The 27,715-nt window shown below is 58.1% G+C and overlaps 2 protein-coding genes across 2 annotated transcripts in view; one reads left to right on the plus strand and one right to left on the minus strand.

Moving 5' to 3' along the window:
* Positions 1–5,294, plus strand: part of TCFL5 (transcription factor like 5) — an 18,763-nt gene extending 13,469 nt beyond the window's left edge. Inside the window, 2 exon segments of the mRNA XM_082359357.1 lie at positions 4,511–4,599; positions 4,601–5,294. Of these exon segments, the coding sequence (XP_082215483.1) occupies positions 4,511–4,599; positions 4,601–4,631 (120 nt within the window). The 3' untranslated portion in view covers positions 4,632–5,294.
* On the minus strand, positions 5,292–26,239 carry COL9A3 (collagen type IX alpha 3 chain). Its single transcript, XM_082359353.1, has 32 exons — positions 26,100–26,239; positions 25,466–25,534; positions 24,243–24,278; positions 23,530–23,601; positions 22,848–22,901; positions 21,633–21,668; positions 21,376–21,399; positions 21,044–21,097; positions 20,665–20,718; positions 20,211–20,252; positions 18,988–19,044; positions 18,526–18,579; positions 17,913–17,966; positions 17,587–17,640; positions 17,120–17,173; positions 16,718–16,771; positions 15,870–15,923; positions 14,896–14,949; positions 14,747–14,800; positions 14,517–14,561; positions 14,318–14,371; positions 14,184–14,237; positions 13,628–13,681; positions 13,451–13,522; positions 12,378–12,413; positions 11,842–11,886; positions 10,454–10,486; positions 10,129–10,275; positions 9,902–9,956; positions 9,234–9,416; positions 6,949–7,026; positions 5,292–6,129 (listed from the first exon to the last, which is right to left on the minus strand). The coding sequence occupies exons 1-32, from the start codon at positions 26,175–26,177 to the stop codon at positions 5,939–5,941; spliced, it is 2,055 nt and encodes a 684-aa protein (XP_082215479.1). The 5' UTR covers positions 26,178–26,239; the 3' UTR covers positions 5,292–5,938.
* Between the last annotated feature and the right edge of the window lie 1,476 nt (positions 26,240–27,715).

Genomic DNA, 27,715 nt, shown 5'->3' on the forward strand with positions numbered 1-27,715 from the left:
CTCGAAGTCAGCTAGAGAAGGAAACTTACAACTTGTTGTCAAAAGCAGCTCAATATTCCAGGAAAACTTTGCTCTCTTAACAGAGAGAGAAAACCACTTCCAGTCTGCACCAGCTTACTTTTAATAGCAAAGTTCATTTACTTAATTAAATGCAATCTAATATGAGCCAATCTTGACCCCATGCAAAACTCTTTTCTTAAGATTCCTTTTCTACAAACCTTTCATCACTTTCTGTATCTATATTAGTTTGTCCCTTATTTTTTCCCCATCCAGAAACAACCAGCTCTGGAACAAAATTATTCTCCCTTTTTTCCCTTAACAAAGATATTTCCATTCTTTATACCTTCTCTCACTGACAATGTATATCCTACTTTCTTTACACACTGAAATGCTTCCCTTATTACTTTTAGTAGTTTAATTACATATGTATTACAATTTTTAACCCTTAAAAACTTTAATCTCTACTGAAAACCAAGAAGCAAGTAATTGAACTTTTACTTTATATCAACATGTTTTGATTGGCAAACTTATGAACACACCTCTAAAAACATACGTTTTCCTATAGCACAGTTTTTCTCTTTAATGTGGTACAAGACGTGTGTCTAATAAACCCAAACATCTTTAGTTGTTTTTTCTCTCTCATAAGAAGACAGGAGGTGAACTTAGACTTGTCTAGTGATCAGTGTTAATGCTCAAAAATCTGAACTCCTTGTTTGGTGCCTGCAATAAACGTTGCACTATCCTTCACCACAACCTGGTGTCAGTAGATTGTCTTTACTGTGTGTGGGTGAATGGACCCGATTTGGTTTGGTGACAGTTTTTGTGACTGAGATGGATCTTGTTCAGCAGCTGCCTGAGCACCTTCGTCTCAGGGGCAGCCCCAAGACCTTGCTACCAACCAGCCATCCTTGGCCCACAGCGCTTTTGATTTTTGTGGTAAAAGAAACAAGGCACTCGCATTGGCAGGTTGAGATGTCTTTGGTAAGTAATGGAGCTCACGTGTGGTGACACCAGAGTATTCTTCCCTATCACATTGACTTCTATAGCAGAATATTGGTTGGGATTTTCCCTTTTGGACCAAGGCTTGGTAATTTGGCTTTTTTGTTTTTTAATAAATTTATTTATTTATTTTTGGCTGCATTGGGTCTTCGTTGCTGCATGTGGCTTTCTCTAGTTGTGGCGAGTGAGGGCTACTCTTCTTTGCAGTGCGCGAGCTTCTCATTGCAGCGGCTTCTCTTGTTGCGGAGTTCGGGCTCTAGGCGCGTGGGCTTCAGTAGTTGTGGCACGTGGGCTCAGTAGTTGTGGCTCGAGGGCTCTAGAGCACAGGCTCAGTAGTTGTGGCACATGGGCTTAGCGGCTCCGCGGCCTGTGGGATCTTCCCAGACCAGGGCTTGAACCCGTGTCCCTTGTATTGGCAGGCAGATTCTTAACCATTGCACCACCAGGAAAGCCTGGTCATTTGGCTTTGTCTCTGATGGGGCATTGGTTGGGAATTTCCCTTTTTGGGACTAGGGAACTTCGACCCTGAGAGACTGTTTTCCATTGCATTGGTTTGTTTGTTGGCTTGATATTTGACAACACCGGCCATGAATAATTAAGAAATGAGTGATCAGAGCTCTGTTCCGTCTTGTAGTCTAGGGTGTATTTTACCAAACTGGTATATGTTCAGCTATGCTCCTATAAAAAGAAAAATGTTTTTTCTAACACCACATGGCCACAACTTTCTTCAGTCTCTGGAGAAAATTGGTTAAGATGAAACTCTTTTGAAATTCCAAACCTGGTTCTTTTTTGCCTATGCAGTTAGAGAAAGCTGGCTTAAATATTTTCTCAGAATTCTGACCCTCAGAGAACAAAAATATTACTAGGAGAAAGCTTGAAGCCATAACTCTTATCATGTCTTTGAAATGCAAACACAACCCACATTGCCTGAGACTTCAGCCTGGGTTAATTAGTAGAACTTCAAATCAAAAGGAAAAAAGGGGAAAGAGCCTTTTTAAACTCAAGTAGGTAAATTTAACTTGTTCCAACTGTTATAAAGTTTTACATTTGCTGGGTGAGTTGCCATGACACGTGAGGTCATGATTTCCTATCTTTTCATTTGCATTTTGTTTGTTATTAAAACAGGAACCCTCATTTGGGAACTTGAGGGAATTGTTGGACTTCACTCTTTGTTTTTGTCCTGCGGGAATTAGATTTTGTTCTTTGTGTGTGTGTGTGTGTGTGTGTGTGTGTGTTTGTGTGCATTTGTCTTGTGTGTAAGTGTGCTGGTATTGGAACTCAAGCTTATTTCCTGAATGCAGCCCCTTGGGGTGCATTCTCTAGAACTGGACCACTTTCAGTCACAAACAAATAAAGTGTAAAAAAATGATTTTCCTTTGTAACATGGCCTGGCCATAATAGACTCCATAGATTCAGGAAAGAAGTTGCCTGTTAATGGATCCTTAAATTATGCTACTATTATGCAGTTAGGGCTGTTTTACAATAGAGGGGGAAAATGGGATAAAATTTATAAACTAATAAGTTTTGTATTGAAATATAAGCTATGAGATCTCTGGATGGATGGATGGATGGACGTCTGTATATAATATTGTCATAAGTAATAGAGATAAATGGGATAAAAGCTTTCAGGTGAGCTCTTCAGGAATAATCGTGTATTAGTTTTTCCAGATTTTTGGTAACTTGAAACTTTAGTTTTGCTAAATTAAGTTATATGATGGAAATTCATTAAAGGTCTAAGTCATTTTTCATTAAGATAAAATACTGGAACATTGATTGCTAGAGAAGTCCGAATTTACCTTCTCTTGTCTTCTTATGAGAGAGAAAAAAAACTAAAGATGTTTGGGCTTATTAGATATATGTCTTGTACCACATTAAAGAGAAAAATTGTATTATAGGAAAATGTATGCTTTTACAGGTTATAGAATGTGTTCATAAGTTTGCCAATCAAAACATGCTGATATAAAGAACAGTTCAATTACTTGCTTCTTGGTTTTCAGTAGAGATTAAAGTTTTTAAGGATTAAAAATTGTAATACATATGTAATTAAGTTACTAAAAGTAATAAGGGAAGAATTTCAGCGTGTAAAGAAAGTGGGATAGGTGCTTCCCCAGCCGTCCAGTGGTTAAGACTCCGCACTTCCACTGCAGGGGGCAAGAGTTTGATCCCTGGTCAGGGAACTAAGATCCCGCATGTCATGTGGTGTAGCCAAAAAAGAATAGAAATATCTTTGTTAAGGGAAAAAAGGGAGAATATTTTGTCCCAGAGCTGGTTGTTTCTGGATAGAGAAAAAATAAGGGACAAACTAATATGGATACAGAAAGTGATGGGAGGTTTGTGGAAAAGGAACCTTAAGGAAAGAGTTTTGCATGGGGTCAAGATTGGCTCATATTAGATTGAATTTAATTAACTAAATGAACTTCGCTATTAAAAGTAAGCTGGTGCAAGACTGGATGTGGTTTTCTGTCTCTGTTAAGAAAGCAAAGTTTTCCTGGAATATTGAGCTGCTTTTGACAACAGGTTGTAAGTTTCCCTCTCTAGCTGACTTTGAGTTTTCTGAAGGGCTCCTGAGGCATCTCAGAGAGAAATATTAAACTAATGAAGATTATTTAGTATATTAAATTACACGAAATTTCCATTATATGGAAAAAAATTCTCTGCTGAAGTTGTCACAGAGTATAACTAATCATGATATGTAATGCTGCACGTGGGTGAGCGGACCCAAGCTGGGTTCAGTAACGTGAATACTGCGTCCTGCAGGACGTCCCACCTTCTGCATCTTGCAGACCCATGTCATTTGTTTCCTGGAGGCCGATGAGCTTTGGGTTGTCTGCTCGCACCTGCCTTCTCTTTTTGTGAGCTTGAGACTGACTCAACCATTAAAATTGAGGCCTTTTACAAAGTGTTTAGAGGCATAGTGGCATGAACTTGACCCGCGGCCAGCAGGGTGCCGGGGAGTTAGCTCTTGGTCTGGCCCCGTTGCCACGCCTAACACTGAGCATTCAGTGGGGCGGGGCCGGGGGACAGCAAATGCCCGTGGTGGGAGGGGTGTGTCACGGTACAGAGTGTCTGTGTGGGGTGGTAGAAAGTTCTGGAAATGGATGGTGGTGATGGGTGCACAAGAGTGTGAACATACTTAATGCCACTGAAGTGCAAACTTACAAATGGTTAAAATGGTAAAGTTTATGTCTGTGTTACCACAATGAAAATAACAAAAAAATATGTCTGCTTTTAAAAAAAATATCAGAAGGGTTTACAATATGGTCAGGCATTTTGAGACTCTATTGGAAAACTAAATAAAAATACATGTAAAGATAACTATTTGAAACAAATGTTTGAATCCTCATTTTTATCATCTGTATCCCCTTACAGGATGTGACATACGTTTGTGAGTGACACCTTAACTATATATTTTGAAGTAGTTTAGCTCTTAATTTCAACCTTTTGTGTTTTTGAAGATAGCAGTCTTCATGTCTGTGCATATGGTACATTAATGGTCATTTCTCAACTTTAGGAATTTGAGAGTGTATTTTGCGGTAAAACTGGCAGAAGGCTAAAGTTGACCAGACCAGACTCCTTGGTGACGGGTCCCACACAGGAGAGTACAGAGTAGCCCAGCTGTGGAGATCAAGTGACTGGATGTGAACACTCATGCCTGGGAAGTAAACGCCTGTTCCTTCGTGACCCATAAACATTTCCTAGGACCCTGGAACTCAGCTCTGATAGTCTAACTCTAAAGGGAACTGATTCAGCTGATGGGACTCCAGTGGGGACTTTGAAAGCACATTTTGTAAAAATATTTATCTAAAACAAAATGCTTACCCATTAATGTCCTCTTAGACCATTTGTGGATGAAGACATCTTGACAATTAGTAAGTAATTTTTCAATTATCTGTCTGATTCCATCATGTTTTCTTAACATGATAACTTAAAAAATTAACATCCTTTGTAATTTCTTTAGTCTTAGAAGGTACATTGCTTTTTACTTATTTTATTTACATTTTAAATATGCCACCTTAGCAACCAGAACAAGTTAAATTGTTCTTAACTGTAAGTAGTTTGGACATTTTATTTCATTTGTTTATCGCTTCCCCTTGTAATGATTTCTAGCTGCATAGAACTGTATTGCAAAATGCAGTCCTATTTTAAACCTTTTTCCTAGAAATTTTCCAGAGATCTCCTTTAAAGGTACTTTTGTCCATAAATGAAATATTGTCACGGTAGATTGCTTCAATGCCCTCATTTTCATATTGAGAGTCATTACTTTCTGTGTAATAAACTGTAGTGTTTGGAACTGAGTTTTTCAAATGAGTGGCTTTATTTATTACAATAGATAATACCAATAGACTTTAGTGCAATACAGTCACTTTCAATAAATACTGTCAATGGGAGATAGTTAAACGTTTGTACACAAAGGAGGCAGGCAAATCAGACGAGACCTTTGTATGGAAGGGATACTGTACATTAAATTCTTTATTCTTTTTGTAATACTGTGGCCAGTCATTAATCTGAAGATTTCATATATCATTTTATTGAAACGATATCTTAGCCTTTACACAAATGCCATGTAAACAAGTTGCTGAATATTTTTTTCTCTCGTGAAATTGTACAAAACTTTCTATATGTACACCCTAGATCCCTCTGAAATGTTGGGTTGACGATTTTATTACATAGGCCTGTGTCTGAGGTATGATGTTACAGCCGAATGGACCACTGTAAATACACGTGGAGACAGAACACTCTGACAGCAGCTCGGTGGAGGATGCTCTCGGGGGCCAAGTGTCCAGTTGCTGCCGCTGAGGACAAGGAGGGGCAGGCCTCGCTGGGCGGCACGGCGGCGCCCAACCGTTGGTGCCAGGACGCTGCTGGTCCCCGCGGGGTCCTGGCACAGCTGGCTGCCTCAGTCGGCGTCACTTTCTCACCCGCTTCCTGAAGTTGTGTTTTAGGAGCTCCTGGGACCTGATTTGTCCCCGCCCACTCCCATCACGGCTCCTTGGCAGGCGGAGGTGTCGCAAATGCCGGGGGTCCCCTGAGCGCCAACAGCACCGGGAAGGCCAGGATCGCCAGGGAGCCCAGGCTCTCCGTGGGCCCCGTCGCGGCCGTCTTTGCTAACACCGGGCACGCCTTGTGGTCCTTGAGACAGACCAGGAAGGTGAGTGGAGACACAGAGAGAGGACATCAGTGGTGTGTCCGTTCAGCCAACCCAAGTCTTGTGTTTCTGTAGCTCGTTTCTTAACTCCGGGAGGGGCCCAGGGGAGGCGCGCTCAGGCCGGAGAACAGCGAGGGCAGAGGCCAGGGCGCGGGAGTCTGGGTTCTGTCCTAAGCAGGGCAGCTCGGACTTGAGAAGAGTCCGCTGGCGCCATGTGAGGAATGGGTCTGGGGTGAGCGAGGGGGATGCTGACGGTGATGGTGATAACCATGCGGATGGACTAGGTGTGAGACAGAAAGCGCCCCCCCCCCAACCAGGTGGTGGGCACCTGGGCAGGTGGACGGCAGAGGAGGTCAGCAGAGGAGAACCCAGGAGCTGGGGGTGCGGGGAGGGGTGGAGTGAGCAAGGAGCTGGGCCGACAGGTGTGTGTTTGCTCCCGGGACGTGTGTGCAGATGCGGTGGCCCCGGGACAGCCCCCGAGAAGGCTCGGGATGGAACGCGGCTGGGGCTGCCCTCCTCCCTCTCGGCAAAGTATTTATATTCAACATGAAAAGTGTCAACATCCAGGGTACATGTGGGTCACTTAAGAGGAAATTCTGTTAGAATTTAACTGAAATAGATACTCGATGGCTTTAGTTGAATAGAATTTAACTGAAACTCCTGAACTAAAACAGACACAGGGCGATCTGATTAAAGGGTCGTTAAAACAGTCCCTAACCTGGCCTCTACGGGTGCTTTGTCAGGAGAAAAGTTATCCCCTCAGAAGTGGTGCCCGTGTAACGTTAGTGACAGCGGCCTCATACCTTGGAGCCCTTGGTCTCCGTCAGGCCCGTCCAGGCCCTCGCCAGCTGAGCCTTTGTCTCCTCTGTCCCCCTGGTTTCCTGTCAAGGGCAAGTGACATATGCATTTGCTTAGAAGCCCTGATTCAGGTTCAAAGACAGACTTCTGCTGCGGCGAGTGTGTGATCCTGCCTTTTTACGAGTAGGGTGCCTGCTTCCTTAGCTTTTTACTGAATCAAAACACGTTTAGAAAAGGACACACAGCAAAGTGTCGGGCTGGATGGATTTGAGAGAATGCACCCCCCACGTGACTCGCCAGCCTCAGAGCAGCGCTTCTGGACTTCTGATTTGTTCACAGTATTTATGCCTGTTCAGCAGCTGAGTGCTTACCCTGTATTCCTATGTTCAACATGATTTTTGACAAATTATCTAAGGTGTTTTAAAATGTCCCCTGAATTGTGTTCTCCACTCCTCCGCCTCCAACTGGTTGTGGTCTCCGGGAGGTGAGCTGAGGCCCCGCTACGAGGGCCCGCTTGTCGGCCTGTGCTTTGTGTGATGCTGGCTGCAGACAGCTTATCCTGAGTGATATTCTCGGAAAACTGAGCCTCTTGTCAACATAGTGACGCTCAGTGAGCCAAGCAGCATTGTTGGGCGCGCTCTGTCCTGCCTGATGGTAAAAGCAGTGGCACCAGTTTTCTTTCCGTTGGTGTTTGTCCCTCTTCCCATCGCGGACGGTAGCACACCTTCTACAAAGGATCAGGAGGCCCAGGGCCGGGCAGTCGGGGCCTCCCGTGGGGCCGGGGCTTTCCCGGCCTCCAGAGCAGGTCCCTGATCTGTTGTGTCCCGGGGGGAGGTGAAAGCCCAGCAGTGACAGTGGCTTCTGCCTGAAGAACTACAGGATATATTCTCGTTTAATTCAAACAATAACCTTCGGTCGTCCCCACCCCGAGGCAGGCGCCCCAGGGAACACGCTGACCCCGCGCCGTGTGGCAGCCTCCCCTGAATTCTGCTGTGCTGTTTTTCTGAGAACCCATAAAGCGATCAATGCTATTTTTGAATTTTATTTTCAAAAGTCTTAAAGGCACTCAGATCCCTACTTGGAGAAAACCTTGTTTGGTCTTTCTTTGAGGACAACCATCCCTCCCGCAGACTGTACTGGCACAGACGGCCCAGGGACGGTCAGAACTCAGACACGTCTCCAAGACAACAGGGAGATGTCTGATGGTAAACTTGGGACGGGGTGAGAAGGTGCATTTGACACGTTTGCCCTCTAGTGTTGAAACTATTCAATCTCCCAGCGTCTTAACAGTAATGAAATGATACCTCTAATTCTGGAAGCATTTTCACCTGCTGAGGTATTTTAACTTAACCTCACAGAGGATAAAAGGAACTCACATAAGTTAAGTTTCCCTTGGAAACTTTTTTCTTAAGCTGTTTTTCAGAAACAGAAAATTATTTGGTCAATAAGTTTGGAACAAATTGCAATCACGAACTTTAAATCCTGAATTGGGGCCGTGAGGCTAGCTGCCTGGGGGCAGGCCGGCTGCAGTGGCAAACGGTTGGTTAGAATTTAAAATGAACTAAGTGTTAAAGGTCTTGTTGGAAAAGGTTAGTGGCCAGCAGCTCCCTGTCTGGGCACCAAGCATCCCTACGATGGCACCCCTGCGTGGGATCAAGATTTTCACCTCGTTTCAACTCATTCCTAGTTCTTTACAGTCCTTAAAATGGATTTTTGATTTCTAATTTTTGCCTTTTGCCACAGAAATGGTCGCACATGCCAGTTTTCATTAAGGGAAGTGCTGTTACGTACAAATGGGGCTCCTTTTCGTTCATTCCTCACATTCTTCTCAACCCTCCTCCCCCAAATGTTATTCTAACGGTATTTGAGAAAACCATCACATTTTGAAAAACGTTATCACACCCGTGGGCTTAATAAGGAATTAACCAAGCTGGGCCTGAAAGCATGAAGGGCTGTACCCGAGGCGGCTTCTAGCAATGGCTCAACCTCCCAGGGCTTTTCTAGATGAGCCCGTGGACCCAGAGGGAGGGGAGGGGAGGGGAGGGGAGGGGAGGGGAGGGGAGGGGAGGGGAGGGGAGGGGGCGCCCCCAGGCAGCTCAGACGTGTGTGTCAGACACGGATCGGCAAGGCCGGAAGGACCCTGGCTGAAGGGCAGATGACTTTGGGCCCATTTCCCCTCTGGGTCTCTTCCCCACCCTGTCTCCCCAGGGGAGCCTCTCTGCGTGGCGGGGGCAGATTTCATGGCTGGGGGCTCCGGCGTGTGGCCGCCTGGTGGGTGCGCTGCACTCACCTCTGGGTCCGGGGTCTCCCAGCTCTCCGGTGGGACCGCGGTATCCAGGGGGCCCTCGAGCCCCGGGGTGACCGATGGAGCCTGGGGGCCCCGGGGGGCCGGGGGGGCCGGCGGGACCCGGCCGACCGATGGACCCCGGTGCTAAGGGCTTCCTCAAGTGCGCGGCTAGCTGTGCGATTTGCTCTTTTGGAAAACAAAGATCAGACATCTGTTCATCAGAAGTGTGTTACGTAAAGCGCGAATATACTGCCTTTCAAAGGAAGTTTGTTCATTGATTGAAAAGGGCTTTAACTGCTTTGGGTACGTGATGAATGCGGTCATGGTCCTCGGTGGCCCCAAGAGTGAATCACAGCCCTAGAAGGGAGCTCATGAACCGGAGAGGCCGAAAGATGCCCACTTGGTCTGTCAGAGCTGGAAGGGCGCGATTGTCTGACCCTCGTGGCCACTTCATTCAGCAGACATTTAGCCCATCCCCCTTGCACCAGGCACCGCGGTGAGCCCTGCGGGGAGGGGGCCCCCTCCGATGCAGACCCCAAGGACCGCGGGCGGTGGGCCGGCCGGCAGGTGGCGGAGGGTGAGGCTGGGCGGGGCTGGGGCTGGGGGTGGGAGAGGCTGCAGCCCCAGGGGCGGAGCCGCGGGCGCGACGGGACAGGGCAGAGGGCACTCACCGCTGACCATCCCCCCACACAGCTCCCTGACGCGCTGCTCACTGGCCTCTTTCCCCTGAAATTCACCCCGAAATCCATCATCGTATTGGGGGGCGCGCTGGCATCTCCATGAGGCACCCCCACTGTCACACTCTGCAAAGTAACCTTGTTCATCTAGAAGAGACTTGGTCTAAACCCAGGAAAAGCCCGACACCAACAAGCACTGGCTCCAGAGAGGAGACACGTACCGGGACTCCGGGTTTCCCAGTGATACCAGGCACACCGCGCACGCCCTGGAGGCCCAGGGGGCCAGGGGGGCCTGGGACGCCGTCCACGCCGCTGGTGCCGTTGGGGCCCTGCACGCCCTTGGGACCCGGCTCCCCTCGACTGCCGGACTAGAGGGAAACAGCAGGAAGGGGTGGGTCAGGGCATGGGCTTCCCCCTCTGGGAGAAGCAGAAGGGCCGGCGGTTTCCTGACTTCTGACCAGAGCAGGCCTCTGTGATCCGCACGGCCGCCAGTGCCCCGGGGCTGGCCTGGGGGCCCCGAGGAGCCCACCGCTGCCCGGCACTCACCTCTCCTTTGGGTCCGACAGGCCCACTGGGACCCTGCAAAAGAGCAGAAGGGAAGTTGTGCGTTTTAATTACTTGCGTGTTGTTAGTTGGTGGGAATTATTTCCCCAGGAACCAGTCTAGCGGTTATTAGTTGGGGACGGAAGAGCAAAGCAAGTCATCCATGAAGCTGCTATTTGATGGCATCACAGTAGCCACAGTGGTTACTCCTTTTTATTCTAGGCTGCTTTTTATATTGCTGAGATTGTATTATAGCTACTGATGTTTTTAAACTTGTTTTCCCTAAAGAGTGTTATTAGCTGCATAGTACTTTTTCTCATCCATGTTTACTTTGTTCCCATTCTTTATTTTTTATTTTTTTTAACATCTTTATTGGAGTATAATTGCTTTACAATGGTGTGTTAGTTTCTGCTTTATAACAAAGTGAATCAGTTATATATATACATATATCCCATATCCCCTCCCTCTTGCGTCTTTATTGTTACACATTTGGCGGAGCTGAGGGTCTCTGGGCCTAAGGCTCCCCCTTCTCCAGCTGTGACCTCAGGAAGCTGCCTGGCAGGGCGTGGACGGGGATTGGGCCCCAGCCAGACGGCAGACGGCCCGGGACCACTCATCGATCCGTGCCGCCGCCCTCCGCTCAGGCCGCAGCTGGTGGCCCCCCTCGAAGCCGGAGGGAGGTGGAGGGACCAGGCTTTGCGGCTCAGACAGCCTGAGTGGTAAGTCGCTGAGAGCACAGTGTGAGGGGCACTGCCCGCCTCGCAGGTAGGGGTGGAGCAGGTCGGGGGGCTGTTCCCAGGGTCCCGTGTGTCAAGGTCATCTAGGAACTCGCCAAGATGAACAACACTCGCGCACACAACTGAGATCACCTCGGCTCAAGCTGGGAAAAGTTGGCTCTGGGCTACAAGGTTGTGCTGGAGACGAGGGTCCCTGGGGCTGAGCCGTTTCCATCTTCTCCAGACTCAGAGAAGGGCTCGGTCACACAACTGGAGACCCTCACCACGTGGGAGCCACGGAGATCTTTATCCCCAAACCCCCTGACTGTTCCGTTTCAGTCACCGCCCGAGGTGTGACTCTGTCGATGAACTCCATCAGGGTTTTATTCTAAACTCAACCCGAGTTTTAGCTCTGTGGAAGCAGAGTTTTCTGTAGCTCAATCTCAACTCTGGCTAATTCATGCTGGAGCACGGGAGGGGGTAGAAAACCCCACAGCTGGGCCTGGGGCCGCCTTCTGCCTTAGGGGCCGGTCAGCAGCCAGGACCTCAGCTGCGCCTCGGTCCTCAGCTCGGCCCACCCCAGCCTGGACCTGCAGATGCTGCCCTTCCCCAACCCCCGACCCCGAACGTGGCGAGTTCTGTTGTCAAAAGTGAGGCCGACTTAGTCATACTCACCAGTTCTCCTTTATCCCCAGGAAGGCCATCGGCGCCCGCGGTGCCCTGAAACGACACGGCTCAAGGTTGCAGAACTGTCTACGCCGCCATCCTCCAACCTTGGCGGGAGCCGGCGCCCGAGACCCAGGGCCAGGCCGAGGCGCCAAGCAGACAGTAAGCAGAGCCTCAGGTGGGTTTAGACTCTTCTAGATCCTCCAGAGCTGCGGCCCCCCCTTGCCCCTGGGCCCTCCAGAGAGAAGGTGCTGCCTGGAGAACAAACACTTTTCTAATCTGCTCCTGGATCCCAGATGGCCAGCAGGGAACACGCCCCACTCTGAGGGTCCCGGAGGAGCCGCCCAGGCCACAGGCGGCCCCCGTTGCACCCAGGAGCCAACTGGCCCCGGGTCCGGCTGGGTGCCCAGAGTTGTCAGCCTTGGTTGCGGGGGGCGGGGGGGGGGGCGGCGGGAGAGGGAGGGAGATGAGAGAGATGAGGAGGATGCCGCCCAGCGCTGAAGACAGCGGGCAGCCCACAGCCGACCTGACCACCGGTCGCTCACCTGGTCGCCCTTTGGGCCTGCAGCGCCTCCCGGGCCCTGGGCAGAGAAAGGCTGAGCGTTAAAGAAACCGCGGGGATCCCTGGGCGACCCGCACCCGCTGTGGAGCCAGGACGAGCGGGGGGCGCCCGGGCTGCTGTGGAAACAGCCTCCTTCCCGGACGTGCGGCATCCTGGCCCCTAAGTGTGCTGGGATCCTCCTGTAGAGCCCTCATCTTTTTAGGGGCTCGTAGCCTCGCCCCACATGGGGTGCGCGATTGTTCCACGGGCCCTGCTGCCGGACGGCAAGGCCTCTGGGCTCGGCATCACCGGAAAAAGTTTGGATCGTGCGGCATTTTCACTCACACGATCCCAGGGTAACTTCCCGACGCGAGCTGCCGAGTCAGGGCCCAAAGCTCGTATTGATCATCTTCCCAGGGGACTGCGGGATTAGGGGCATGTCTGGGAACTGCCAGAATTACCCCGAAAATGTTAAAATAAAAACTGTCCATTTGCTCAGATAGCAGCATGAGGAAGAACCCGCCCAAAGGGTCCAGAGAGTGAAACTTCCCTGTGACCTCAAAGTGCAGGCGAGGGTGACCGGGGGGCGATACAGTAACCGGCCCCTGGCCCCCACGGGGACGGGCGCAGTGCCAGGGCCTCTCTCTCTACCTCTTGGAGGCCCTGGTGCCCTTGGCATGTCCCTGACCCCTGGCATTTCTGGCCTGAAGGCTGAGGAAGGGCCCACTGTCCCAGCCCCAGGCCGTGGTTTCTGTGGCCCACCAGGCCCGGGATGAAGGGGCGCCAGCAATGGCAGCTCCCGGGTTCTGTCACTGCCAGCCGGCGGGCGGGCGGATGGCCAAGGAAGGCACCTGAGGTTCCCCTGGGACCTGGTGTAGCACGGCCAGGCCGGAGCCCGGACACAGCCCACAACCTCCGGTCACCCAGACTGCGGCCCTCTGTGTCCCAAATATCATGGGACAATAGGGACACCCACGGTGCCCGACTACTGCGCACCTACGGTGTGAGGTGCCTCTGGGGGCCTCTGACGTGGCACCTCTGTGTGTCCCGTGGGACTGTGGGTGGGGTGCCACTTACCCGGTCGCCCACGCCGCCTCGGAGGCCTTGGGGGCCGGGCAGGCCGGGGTCTCCCATGCTGCCCTTCCGGCCCTACAGACAAGGACCCAGCGCGTCAGCACCCACAGGGAGCCCAGTGGAGACCCCTCCCCAGCCCGGCTGGCCCACCTGGGCTCCCTGGGCGCAAACCTCACCCACCTGGTAACCGCGGACACCAGGGGCTCCGGGGGGGCCTTGCGGGCCCAGAGCCCCCTGAAAGACAGACAGACAGTGTGAGTGCAGCTCCGCCTCCCCCGCGGGAGCTGGGCAGACACGGGAGCTGGTCCCCAGCCACCTGGCCCAGTTGCTGGGGAAAGAGGTGGGAGGGATCCTGGGGGGCAGCTGGGGGTCGCAGAGGTCAGGCATGCCCTCGGGCCCTGTGCGTCAGCCGGACTTGGCGCGGGGCACCGATGCCGATGTCGATGTCTTCATTATCTTGGTCTGTGGTGGGGCTGGGGGGGGGGGCTGCTTCCACCACACCTCCCAGGCCCAAGGCGGGGTGCTCCCTCGGCCGGCTGGGTGCTGGGACTTTGCTTCCTCAGCACAGAGGTCTCAAGGACAGGACAGCTCAAGCCTGGCCACCACCATGTCCCAGCTTTCACAGGCTCAGCCCATTCATGCATCCAAAACGCCACCGCAGCCCACACAGAAAAGGGGACCACTCGGCTGTGGCCCCATTCCCACCCCCACCCCAGACTCCATCCCCCCGACTCACCGCTGAGCCCCTGTGGCCAGCCTCGCCACGCTCCCCGGACACACCAGCGTCTCCCTACACTCGGGGAGGGGGACAGAGGGTGTTAGCGGGGTCCGCACACACTTGGGTTGGGGGTGAGGGCTGCAGATACTCACGGGGACACCGGGCTCTCCTGAGGGGCCAGCCTCACCCAGCTCTCCAGCTCTGCCCTGCAGGGGAAGGGTGAGCCCTGCGTGAGCTCTGCCCACATCCCTCTGCCCAGGATCCAGGCTGCGGCCTACCCCCTTCCCCGTTTCCCCCCTTCCCCACTTCCTTCCCCCTCCCTCCCCTCCCCAGAAGAAAGAAGCCACATACCAGTTCTCCTTTCTCACCCTTGGACCCTGCTCGTCCAGGGAGACCCTGCAGGTCAGAGGTTAGAGGTCAGCATACAAGGCCAGAGGCAGAGCACCCCCCGAGGGTGAGGGGCTCCTGCAGCCTCCCCGGCCTTGATGCACAGCCCCCTGCAGGCGCCCCCACTCAGGAACCCACGGGAGATGACCACTGGCATTGTCCCTGCGGCCACGGCAGGAGCCCCGTGCACTCACCGGCAGCCCATTGGGACCCTTCTCTCCTGGGGCACCGTTGCGACCAGCTTCTCCCTGTGGGAGTTTGGGGGGACATGGGGTGCTGAGGCCCTGGAGGCTGAACTCCCTGCAGACCCCTCCTCCCCTGCAGACCGCTAGCCAGTACCCACCTTCTCGCCATCGAGTCCCAGCACACCGTCCCGGCCATCCTTGCCCGGCATGCCCTGGGGACAGCGGATGGTGTGAGACCCAGTGGGCAATCAGCCTGGTCACCCTCCAGACCACGCCCACCAGGCCCCTCCCTTCCCCAGCCGCCTGCACTAGGTCTGCCCTCCTGGGCTCAGGGGGCAGGTAGTAACCTGTGCTGCCCTCCGATCGTGCAGATGAGGGCAGTGAGGATGCACCCAGACCACACGCTGCCCCCCCGCGTCCCTCATCCACCCAGACTCTCCACGCACCCCAGGGAAGTTCTGCTGTGCCCACTTTACGGACGGGGAAACTGAGGCTTGGGAGCCAGGATTTGGGCTCAGGCCTGCTGAATCCCACAGGCTTGACTAATTTTGGAATCTCAGACACAACCATGTGCTGGGAAGGGGCAGGAGAGCAGCTGGAGTCCCTCCCTCCCCTCCTTCAGCCTCCCACTGCCGGGCTGTGCTACCCCAGGGGGCCTCCCAGGGGCCCATCCTCTAGGGCCAGGATGGGGAGGGAGCCAGGAGGAAGTGGGGGTCTGGGCTGAGCACGGGCACATAGCAGGGATGAGGGGGCACAGGTGTGGAGGGCCAGTGCTCAGGACCCTCAGAATGCCCCCCACCTGTGCCACCCTTTCCCCCACCCGCCCTCACGTGCCCCTGGAATGCACATGAGCTCAGCCCGAGACCCTCTACCTCTGTGTGGTCTAGACGGCAAAAGATTCTGTGGCCTCCGGCCAAACGCAAGTGTGCGGGCCCTTCACCCACAATTAGGCATTTCCAGAAGGCGACAGCAGAGTGAAACAAGGGGGGGCCAGTGGCCCGGGCAGCTGGCCCAAGTATAGCCCAGGGCCGTGGGAGGAGAATGACTCTCCGGGGAAGCAGGTGCAAAGGGCAGGGAGCAAGGGGCCGGCAGAGCCCCCTCCGCCCCTAGGCTGGCATCCACGGGCACTCACCGGCTCTCCAACCAGCCCGGACATGCCAGGGACGCCTTTAGGACCAGGCCTGCCCTGAAAGACACGCAAGGGACCGCAGTCAGGCCCGCGGGGACTGCTCCTCCCACATACCTCACTAGGTCCAGGGGAGGGGGGCGGGGGAGGTAGGCCCGGGAGCCTTAGACGTGCTGTGCACACCACTTTCTAGACTCCGGGTATTGAGCTTGGGCCAGGGGACAGCTGTGTAGGCCAGGCCCGACCCCCAGGGGAAAAGGCCCGTCACCCCGGGCGCTGTCTTAGGATCCTGTGGACGCTGCGGCATCACACGGCCGCCTTCTGGGCCTCTGGCCGCTGGGCTCAGGCCGGGGGAAGACGGGATTGGTTCGGAGACGGTCACTTCATTTCGCGAGATGCTTAATTATCTCTCGGCTTCACTTATGTTCTGCTTAACCCGAGAGTCGTTTTCTGTGTTACTGCATCTCACAGCTGGGCATCCTTGGCCCAAGGTCGGGCCCCACTGCCCAGGGCCTCTTGACGGATGTTAGTGGCCAGGATTCGCACTCAGAAGTGTGGTCCTCCGGACCCTGCCCTGCTGCTCTGGAGAGGAGTTGGTGAGGTGACAGTAGCTTCAAGGAGCCACGGGGGCAACAAGGCCGGGGGACTCCTGGGGGAGCCGCCTGGGCAGGGGGAGGGCTGGGACCCCCAGGCCCAGCTTGGCACTGTCCAGGGGCTCCCCACTACCCGCAGGAGAGGGCAGCTGCCCCTCGCCTCCCTGGACTTACCGTCCATCCCCCCCACCCCCCGCCCCCTGCCCCGTGGATCAGGTTCTCCCAAGGAAGGACCCAGAGAACACAGGTTCTCTCACTTACGAGATCGCCCTTGGGGCCGCGCAACCCCTCTGGGCCCCTCTCGCCTCTGTCACCCTGCAATGACGAGGGGGCACAGGGAGAGAGTTAACTCAAGAAGGTCGGAGAGCAGGAAGACAATGCTGAGGGTCACAGAGGCCCGAGGGACACTCACCACACCTCACTTCATGTCTGGAAAGAGAGAGAACGCAAATCTCCCACGAAGGACAGGCTGACTCTGGACTCGCCCCCTCCCCCCAGGTGTGTCCACTGGTACCTGCCCAGGTGTGCCACATGTGATTCCCCCCAGGTGTGCCCACGGGATGGGCAGCCCAGTGGGGCTGGGGGAGGCGTCTGAGTGAGCAAGAGAGAAGAGAAGAGAGCCTGGGCCTGCACGGGACCACCCCCACCCCCAGACACACGTACCACTTTCCCAGGGGCTCCTGGGATCCCGGGGGGCCCTCGGAACCCGATGGGACCCTGTGGAGGAGAAGGGGCACCTGAGCCTCCCCTCTGAGGCCTGGGCAGCATCCCCCAGAGCACCCGGCTCCATCTGGAGGGGCCCGCCGGGAGCCCCCCGCCCAAGCCCCCCAGCAGGCCCCTCCCCCGTCAGCCCCCCAGTGGTCCCCAAGCCCCTCCCCCTCCCACACTTGCCAAGGCCTCCCCTGCTGTCCCCTGCTTGCCTCTCCCATTCCCTTTGGCCCTAAGCCACAAAAGCCTTCACAGGCCCCGGTTTTGGGAACCATCCAGTGAGTGGAGGCCCAGAGGGCCGCAGTCACACAGGCCACCTGTGGCCACTGGTGAGGACCCGTGCTCAAGGGGCCCATCTAACGTCTGGAGGTGGCCCCCCAGCCCCCCTCAAGGGCCAGGCGGCGGGGGGCTAGTGGACTTACCCGGTCCCCGGGGGGTCCGAGTGGCCCTGGAAATCCTCGTAGGCCCCGTGCACCCTGCAGGGAGAGAGCTGGAGCTGCAGGGCCTGGGCCGGCAGCCCCCCCGACCGCGCGCCTCCCAGGAGCCGCTGAAGGGCTCTGGTATATTCCACACCTCCCAGGAGCCGCTGAAGGGCTCTGGTATATTCCACACCTCCCAGGAGCCGCTGAAGGGCTCTGGTATATTCCCCAAAACCCTGCCTCAGGACCCGCACCTGGTTTCCGTCCTGGGAGTTGGTGGACTGTCCCCACCCCACATCCTCACCTGTCCAACACCTCCCCTTACTCACCTGCAGCCCCACGGTGCCTGGGATGCCAGGGGGCCCAGGGGGGCCGGGGTCACCCTGCAGGAGAGGTGGGTGGCGTCAGCCCCGAGCTCTCCCCGCACCTCTCCGAGGCCACTGCCCCACCCCGCCGCCAGAGCCCTTGCCGTGCGGGGCGTCGCCCCACTTCACAGCTGAGCTCCCAAGGCCCAGAGAGGTCGCACCGTGTCCTCCCCCGACACCTCCTCCTGGCGGCGGCCAGCACCTCTGCGGCTCATGCGGCAGGCTGGCTGCTCGCACTGCGCTGGAGGGCACCCAGCCTCGCCTGCAGCCTGTGCAGGAGGATGCAGATGCCCTCCAGGGCAGTGGCCAGGGGGGAGGGTGGCAGGGACTACGGGGGGCCACTTTGGGCTGAGGCCCACCTTCTCCAGCCCGCAGCAGGCCTGCCCAAGCTCAGGGAGCTTCTGTGTGAGGCCAGGTGTTGGGGGCTCTGTCCAGAGACCCTGCCCCAAATCACCCAGCTCTAAGAGCCAGGCACCCCCAGCCCTGCCAGAGTCCCAGCCCCCGTGCCCCCAAGCGCCTGTGCCTCCCCGCCACCCCCCGGGGCGCCACCCAGCCGCCAGCCGCCAGCCGCCTTCACCTTCTCGCCATCCTTGCCGACTTCTCCTTGCTCCCCTTTGTGGCCAGTGGGTCCCTGAAAGACAGCGGCGGGTGGACGGTAGCAGACCCCACAAGCAGCCCTGAGCCAATTAAGGCCTGCCTGGCCCACCAGCCCAGCTGGGGAAACAGAGGCCCGGTTGGGAGAAGCAGGGCTGGGCCAGGGAAGTGGGTTGGGGGCCTGAGGCCAGCTTTCCCCCACGCCCTCTCTCAGTGCCCCCCCAGTCCCCAGCGGGTCACTGGGGTGAAGGGGGACAGGGACAGAGCAAGGTCCCCCAGCAGGGCAGGGGCCAGCCCCCCTTGCTTCCCGCAACAATCCTGCAACCAGGGCAGGCTTTCTGGACGCCCACCTCCCCCCGGACCTCCGCCCACATGGGGGCCCCGCCACCTCCTACGGGGTGTGAAGGTGAGCTGGGGTCTGAGTCAACCCTCAGTGGCCGCTCACCTTGAACCCTGGCATTCCTGGGGGCCCCGGGGGGCCTGGCGGGCAGATGGCTGGGCACTGTTGGGAAACAGAATGGTCAGACCCCTCCGAGTAAAACAGGGGCAGCGCTGAGGTCAGAACCCAGGGGCCCGGAGATGGGCCATTTGGGGCGGGTGAAGGGGAGCTCGGGCCACACGGGGGCCTCCTGGGGAGCCCAGACAGGGCCTCATTCAGGGCCACCGTGGGGCGCGGTGAGGGGCTGCAGAGCCAGACCACGGCCGCCGGCCCCTCACGGCCGCCGGCCCCTCACGGCTGCCTCCTCATAGCCGGCTCCGATGTCTCAGCCCCAGTGCAGGTTCAAAGCAGCTATTCAGCCTGGTGGCTGCTGGCTTCACAAAGGGGCCTTCATCACGCGCCTGGCTCTGCAGCCAGCTCTGCTCGGGGGTCCCCTCGGTGCCAGAGGCGCCTCAGGGAGGGACACGTGGTCCTCGGGCACAGGCCGGATGCCCCGCGCCTGGGGGCTCGGCGAACACAGGGGCGGCATGGGGGTGTCTGGATCATTCCACGGCTGCTCTGGCACAGAGCCAGTGACATCCACCTCCCCCAGCTGTCCTCCTCTTTCCAGAAGACCCCCAAACCCTCCCTCAGGAACACCGACCGTCAAGCACTCAGGACACGGGTGGGGGAGAGAAGGGCAGCAGGGGCCCCAGTGGGCAAGCGGGCTGGGCCAGGCTCTCCCTTTAATAACTTCCAGCCGCTCCGAGGAGGAGGCCGGATGCTGGCCCGGCCCACGAACAGCTGTGCAAGGGAAGCCCTCGAACCCCAGGCCTCCAAAGCCACTGTTTTTCTTCTGACAAGAGAGACAAAGCTCAACAACCAAAAGTGGGTCCCAGACTCTGGTCTGGAAGCTTCTGTGATGGGGAAACCTTCTGTCTGCGCCCCCAGGGCAGCCAAGCTCGCAGTTGATGGCGCCCGGAGCCTGTCGGTGCCGAGGAGCGGGATGGGTCCGCACGTGACTTCGCTTAAATTAACTTCAATTCGTGCTGCTGCACGTGCCAGGGCTAGACCGGTGAGGGCGGGGGGGGGGGGCAGCTCGGGGGGGGGCCGTACCCAGAGCTGGTGCCGCCGGCACTGAACCCGTCCCTAGGGGCCCCCGTCCCTGCCTTCCTGTGCTCTCCAGACGGGCCCCTCCCACCAAGACAGGCACCCCGACAAAGGGCTTCACAAAGGCTGCACGTGCCCACCTGAAGGTCAGTAGCGCCTTCGGGAAGGACCCCTGGGCGACCCTGGAACAGAGAGACGCCAGCTTTGACATGGCCCCCCCCTTCCCTCCCCCCGCCCACTCAAGACCTCCAGGGGACTCAGGGGCCCTTCATCCCCCCGTGGCCAGTGCCAGGTACTGCTGGTCCCCCCCCCGCAGGGCATGTGACAATGACAGAAACCACCTGCCCTTGGGGCGGGGTGGCCACCAGGCCTGAGCCTCACTAGCCCTGGGTCAGCTGACGCACACTGCTCCAGCCTGGACTTGGCCCATGTCTGGGGTGTGGCCAGGACTCTCCATGTGGACATGGGTGCTGGGGCGGGGGGCACGGGGGGCCTGAGGAGGGGCACCCTGGGGACAGGGGAGGCAAGCCCACCAAGCAGTCATCATGCCTGGGGCTCCTCCTGAGAGGCTCTAGAACCCCGCCCAGTACTCACAGCAGGGCCGGGAGGTCCCGGGGGACCAGGGAGGCCTGGAAGTCCAGAGGGTCCCTGTGGGGGGATTATGGCTTAGACGGAGCAGGACCAGCCCCCACCTGAGGTGAGGGGACCAGCGACTTCCAGAGAGGGGCCTCCCACTCCGAAGATGCCCCTATGGGGGCGCTCCCGGAGCTGCCCACCTGCCCCGCCCCAGCCTTGTGCGTCCTGAGGTCTGCTCTGCCCTGTCCTGGACGTCAGCCACGAAGGCCCACCAAGAGAGAGGGCAAGGGGGAGGGAGAGGAGGGGCACAGGGAGGCGGTGAAGGGGGAGGGAAAAGGGAAGGAAAGTGGGGAGGCCCCCCCATGGTTGCATTTGGGGAGTCCTGGCAGCCACTCACCGGGGGGCCCCGGAGGCCGATTCCACCTGGGACGCCGCTCACTCCTGCCTCTCCCTGGGGGAGGTAAGAAGTCAGAGACGGGGGTCTGCACCCAAGGAGCTCTGAGGATCCCCAGGGGAGTCCAGACCGGGCTCCCATATCCCTACACAGGGCCAGCCTGCCCTCTCTTAAAGCATGGGGACTCTGTGTGAGGGGTCAGCTTGCTGTTCCCCCTGCCCAGAAGCCCCCCCGCCGCCCCCAGCCCTGGTTTGGGACCTGGTGGCCATGTTGGCTCGAGGTGTGGCGGGCATGCTCGGGGGGTGGGGGGGGGCACGAGGGTTATCGGTACTCACGGGGGATCCAGGGAGGCCTTTGCCCTGCAATGCCAAGCCTGGGGTCAGAACTTGCTGGGGACGGGAGGAGGTTGCCCACCACCCACCCCACCCCCCTGAGCTGGTCAGGTGAGTTGCTGGGGATGAGAGGGCACAGCCCAGATAGCACCTAGGACCCCAGCCCAGGGACCAGCCCCCAGGATAAGCTGCAGAGGGGCAGCAGACGTGGCATTTTGGGGCCCTTCAAACTCCCACCAGGAGGAGAAGACAGTACTCACCCCCAGCCCAGGTGGCCCTGGGGGTCCCAGACTTCCCTGCAGAAGGAAAGGGGGCGTCAGGGGTGGGCTGGGCCCAGGCACCGTCGCCTCTGTTTGCAAACCTGTTCCCTTCCCTCCCAAGTCCATCTCCCCTGAGGAGGGGTTTCTTGTTTTATAGGAGACTGACAGTGGGTGGGGGGACCTCTGATGTCCCAGGGGCCTGGGACTGGTCCTTTACCAACAGTCCTGCTGAGGAAAAGCCAGAAAAGGTCCCTTCCTGGCAGCACTACTGCAGGCAGGACGGGCCACCAGGAAGGCACGTGCCAGGTGTGACCTGAGCCACACGGAATAGCCTGATGCCCGGCTCCTCCAGGAAGCCCTCCGGCCTCCTTGGTCCACAGTAGGGCGCCCCAAACCTCCAGCAGCTGGCCTGCCTGTCCGCCCAGCACCCTCCTGGGCCTCCTGCTGCCTTGCATCCCAAGGGTGAGGACCTTTTTTGGGAGGCCCCTCCCCTCCTGTGCCCCAGGCTCCCTGCAGAAAGCCTGGAGCTAGTCCCCCTCCTCCCTTCCCCCCTTTCCCCCACTAACCCAACGTCCTTGGAAACATCAAAGGACCTGCCGGCTGCAGGCAGCGACTCTCTTCCTTGTTTCCCACTCAGAACACTCCTACAGCCCAGTTCCCAAAGGCAGGGCTGCGTCCTGGTTCCCTCCCCCCCCATCACAGCCCCACTGCCCTCCGCACCCCAGGGCTGGGGGACAGTCACTTCTCGAAGGGGGGACAGAGAGGGAGTTGTTGGTCTCAGCTTTGCACCTGGAGCCATGAGAGGAGTTGGTTGGTCAGAAAGGGGGTTTTAGTGAACAATGGTCAGACTCAGGGGACAGGCTGGGTGACGGTGGCCCCTAGGGTGGGCGCAGAGAGAGGGGCAGCGGCTCACCAGAGGAGGAGGAGGGCATGTGGGGCCGGTCACGACACAGCCATACCAGCTCCCCCAGCACGGTCTGAGGGCTGGGACAGCTCTGACCAGAGGGGGCGGGGGGGACACTCATCACCCTGTGTCCTCATGCCCTCCGGCCCCCCTTCCACCCCATGGCAGGGGCGGGGCCCAGCCAGTGCAGTCACAGCAGCTGCCCTCAGAACCCACACCCTGTGCCTGTGGACAGGTGGTGCTCAGTCTGGCTGCCCCTGGCTGGGACCTCGCCCCTGAGCTGAAGCCACTGGACGCGGTGCCTGCCTTACCCGTTCTCCGGGGGCGCCCTTGGGTCCAGGGGGTCCATCCTGCCCAGTCAGACCCTGGGGAAGGAGGTGGAAGGAGGGCTGAAGGGGTCACGTGGGAAGGACGTGCCCTCTCAGGGGGAAGAAGCAGGCATGGGCCCCGCCCTAACTAAAGCCAGTTAAGAGAGATCAGAAAGACCCTCGGGTCAGGCACCTTCCCCTCTGGCCCCACCCACCGCCCACCTGGTGGGAAGCCGGCGGCTGGAGCACCTGCTGGGGTGGGCAAGCCCAGCGGGCAGGAGAGTTCCCCTCTGACATCCCCTCCCGTGCTTGCAAAGCCCCCGGTCCTGGGGCCAGGCCTTAAGCTCCTGAGGAGCCCCTGACGCAGGCACCCTGGGGCTCGGAGGGGTCTGGATAATGGGCCTTTGTTCCCAGAGAAGCCAGAGCTGGCGGGACTTTCACCTCTCCTGTGCGCTGGCACTGTTGTCTGGCAGACAGGGCCAGACGCTAACGGGTATGGGATGAAGGCCAAGGGACCCTGCCGGGGGACATCCGGAGACACTCTTGGGCCTGGCTTTCCTGCTTGAGCTGGCCCAGTAGGAAAACAGCAATTAAATCTGACTCCTGGGCGCTGGGATGGACCGCCTCCAGGCTGGGAGGGGAGTGGGGGGCTCGTGGGAGGAGAAGGAGGGGCCGGCACACTCACATCCACACCAGGCAGTCCCGGCGGCCCGGCCTCTCCTGGTTTCCCTGGCTTCCCCGGGGCCCCTTTGGGTCCCTGTGGGGAGAAAGGGCAGAGGCGTGAGGGAAGCTCCAGCCAGAGCCTTGGCCTTCACCAAGAAGAAAAGTGTCCTCCAGCAGGGCACAACCTAGCAGCCCTAGATGGGCCCCTCTCCACCAGAGAACCAGCCCTCCCTGCTGCCCTGCCCACCCCTTGCTGGCCCCAGGAGGGCTTCCCCCTCCAGCTGCCCCTCTACCCTTCTTTGGTCACATCTGCAGGACACTCACCCAGACGCTTTGGCCTCCCCAGCTAAGGGCCAGTGGGCCCCTCTGTGGGCCCCTCTGTGAGCCCAGAACCCTCAATTCCAGGGCCTGAAGAGCTCCAGGCCGGCTCACTTGTGGGACCTCTGACAGGCTGGATGTGCAGGTCTGTATGGACCTCTTCCCTGACCTGCCGGGGCACTTGCCCAAGCAAGCTTCAAAGCCAGACCCTGCCCGGAGACTCACTGAGTCCCACCCACTCCCCTCCCACCTCTTCCCGCTCTGCCCCTGCTCCAAGGCCGCCCTTTGGCAACCCAGGGCCCAGCATGGTGGGAAAGGGTGTCAATGACCCCCCTGCTCTAGGCCCACCCGTCCCCTCCAGACTAGAAGGAGGCCGCCTCCCCCACACACCCCCCACACCGCAGCCAGGACACTCACCAAGGGCCCGGGCAGACCTGGAGGACCAACTTCTCCCTGCAGAGAGGGAGATGCCCACACGTGACCAAGTGTCCTCTGGAAGCTCCGCCCAGGGGAGCAGAGCTGGGCCCCAGAGGAGGCCCCAGGAGGCAGGATGGAGCCCCTCACCCCATCATCCACACCTGTAGGCACCTCCCCTCTAGGGCTAGGTGCAGAGGCAGGTGGTGGGGAGAGGGGTGAGCTGGACAGACTGGGGATTTGAGCCCACTTTGAGGGCACAGGGACACCCCAGAAACGGTGGGAGGTGTCATGAAGCCCCACCCCTCCGCCTGCCTGAGAAACTCCAGAAACCCGGTTGGAGGTGGCAGCCTCCAGACACACAGAGGCCCGGGAAGGCACCCCAGCACCCTCTCCACCCTGATGGCCACTGGCTCTGAAATCTTTTACCCGGGGCTTTCAGGCCAGGTTTTAAGTGGAAACTTCCCCAGAGGGAACAACTGGGGAGCCCTGGGGCACCAAGTGCCCAGCCGCACCAGGAGGGGAGGCCACCTGGGTCCAGGGCCCATTACAGCCACACTGAGCGACGGCCCTGTGGGTGGGGTGGCGGGAGGGAGACTCAGGACCATCAAGGGCCAGGCAGGGCCCTGGGGACTCAGAAGGAGGCAGGTTCTACCCGGGGAACAGTACTGGTGAGGAGAGGCCTGGAGGACCCTGACTCTCACGGACGTGGCTGAGTCTGGGGCTCTCAGCCCGTCGGGTCCTGGGGGCAGGCTTCAGGGTCTCATCTGCCTCCCACACGGCTTAGGCCACGCTTAGGCTGGGGCACCCTTGGAGGATGCCACTTCTGGGGCAGAGCCAGCCCCCCAGCGCCCTCCAAGGCTGGCTCCAGCCTCTAGTAGCCGCCAACGAGACCCACCCAGGGGACAGTCTTTACCCCCAGAAAAGAGGAGTGCAGGCCCCTCCGGGGACCCAGAGACACACACCCAGTGCCCACACTTCCAGCCCAAAGAGCACCACGGAGCCACCCCCGCCTGTCCTGGGGAGGCAATCCCCGGGGGGTCCGCCCCAAGAAGGAACAAGGATCGTCTTTGTCCCGTTTCACATCCCACCGGGGTGCTGGCTCATCGCCCCAGCCCTGGGAGGTGCAGTTAGTTTTCTCTCCATCAGGTCTGGGGCTCAGGGAGGTTGGGGCGGGAGCGAGAACCCTGCAGAAGCGCCCCGGCCATCCCCACCCCCACACTCACATCAATGCCGTCCTTGCCTGGCTTCCCAGGTGGCCCTCGGGGGCCGGGGGGGCCTCGAGGTCCCACTTTCTGAAATGGAGAAATGTCATCAGGCAGCTGCACCCCCACCCTCTCCCACTGGCCGGGGGGGTCCCCCTGGTTGGCCCTGGGGTCAGCCTGACAGAGCATCCCCTCCTGCCAGTCTGGAGAAGAGCTAGGGCCCGTCCACGGGCCCGCACCCCGGCTCCCCTCAGACCCTCGGGCCTTGGCAGTATCCCCTGCCACCTCGCCTGGGCAGGAGGGGCTGCGTCGGGGCTGAGCCCCGCAAGGAACAAAGGCCACATTGTGTCTCTCTGGTGGAGACACAGCGCTGGCACCGGACCCTGCCTGGTGAGGAGGGGCAGCCCCTGCACGCATCTCCGAGGTGTCCCGGCGTCTGTGGAGGCTAGCCGGGCGACGGCGAGGAAGCTATGGGGCGACAAGACTGTGCCCGCCGTCCCCAGGGGCCCCGGGCTTCCCGGCTCCCTCGCTGACCCCGGGGCGAGGCGGGGAGCTTATTCCCTGGCTGTGCAGCTCAACGCCGACCTCAGAGCCACGTACCCCCACCCCAGCCGCCTTCCAAGGCGAACCCAGTGCACCGGGGTCCCGCGCTCACCTGCGCCTCGGTCACGGTCACGGTGGCGGCCAGCAGCTGCCCAAGCAGGAGCAGGGCCAGGGCGGGGGCTCCGGCCATGGCTGCACACACGCTCTGAGCGGAGCCGGCGGGGTGGCAGTGGCCTGAGCTCGGCTCGGCGGGCGGGGCTGGTGGTGGGCTGGACGCCAGTTCCCGCCCCACTGGCCCTCACACAAGCCCCCCATTCAGCTGGGCCCACCTGGGTGGGCGGGGGCTTCTGCGCTGCCCCGAGCCTCCCTGCCGAGCCAGTCAGGGGAAAAAAAGAAACCCAGTGGCATTTTTTTGGCCAGCCTCTGAGTTAAAATTATCCTGGGACTGGTGAGTTTCACACATACACCTTTTAGCAAGAAAGAAAGAGGCTCTTTTCTCCCCTTGGTCCTCGACCAGGGTGTGGAGAGGAGGAGTCCCACGTTGAAGGGCTCCTTTGGAGAAGGGGCAGTCCTAGTCCTGTCAGCGGGGTGGGTGAGTCCCATACTCCTCCGCAGGGTCCTGAGAGGGACCCAGGCTGCCCAAGGCCCAGGAAGACCCCCAGAGAGGGTGAGCACGCCTGTGCCAGGGGTCAGACAGGGCCCACCACGGCCCCGGTTCCCACTCCAGGGCCCTGCCGTGGGCAGAATAGACTCTAGGGCCATGCCTGCTAGGCTGGAACGCCGCCCCCAGGGCCCTCTCCCCAAACTTTAACTGTACTGAGTGGTCCATCCATGTGAACCAGCACAGGCAAAGGCCGGACTCTCACCCGGCACACCCCCACCAAGAGCCAAGTGGGGGCCCTGCAGAGAGGAAGGAAGGCCCACCGTGATCCTGAGGCCCAAGCAAAAGCGTGATGAACAGGAGCCCTGAGGCTGGTGTTGGCTGTTCCCGTTTCTCACAAGCCTTGGCAGCTCAGGGGTTGCCAGTTTGGCACGCTCTGCTTCACCCCGGGAGCACATGGGGACAGCAGGGTACAGGGCAGCACCTGGGGCCAGGAGGACACAATGACCATCCCCCGCCCAGGGGACACTCAAACATCCAGGTCACCTACAGAGCTCACTGAATGCTCAGAATCCCAGCCCCGCCTCAGGTGTCTGAGTCTTTAGAATTCCCTGGGAAATGCTACTTTAGGATGAGCTTCATTTCTGCAGGTGAGAACTCAGGACTTTTGAGATGACGGGAATTAGCCCAGGAGGGAGCCTGCAGCGAGGCAAACCGAAACAGTTAAAAACCTCCCTTCCCTGTCGGGTTCAGCTGTGGGCTGCTCATCAGGCTTGGCCGCACCCTCCAAAGGGAGGGTGAATTCTATCAGGAAGGGCCAAGAGAATCTCCAAAGTTCCAGCCTTTCAGCCAAGTCAGAGTCATCTTAGGACATCCTCAGAGATGCAGGGTGGGGCTGGGTGTGAGGCAAGCAGCTTCACCCCACCCCTACCTCCAAGGCACCTCCTGCTCGGCGCCCTCTCCTTCCTGCGCTCGCCTGCCTGACAGCGCCAGAGGGCTCCTGCTGGACCAGACTCAGAGGAAGCCTGGCTGGGAAGTCAAGGGAGACCTAGTGCCTGGAATCCCACTCCCCCTGCCTTACAAACCCACTCCCAGCTCTGTGCAGACCCTCCCACCTGCTGCCAGGA

This window comes from Balaenoptera borealis, assembly GCF_965194805.1.
Source record: "Balaenoptera borealis genome assembly, chromosome: 16".
NCBI classification, from domain to species: Eukaryota; Metazoa; Chordata; class Mammalia; order Artiodactyla; family Balaenopteridae; genus Balaenoptera; species Balaenoptera borealis.

Bases quoted from the DNA above. Each gene is read 5' to 3' on its own strand.
- COL9A3 (XM_082359353.1), bottom strand. From the start codon at position 26,177: ATGGCCGGAGCCCCCGCCCTGGCCCTGCTCCTGCTTGGGCAGCTGCTG. The intron at 14,562-14,746 runs GTGAGTGCACGG...TCTGACCTGCAG, and splicing joins AGGGTCCCAATGGGCTGCCG to GGTCTCCCTGGACGAGCAGG. The intron at 9,957-10,128 runs GTACGTGTCTCC...GGTGAATTTCAG, and splicing joins CTGGGAAACCCGGAGTCCCG to GGGAAAGAGGCCAGTGAGCA.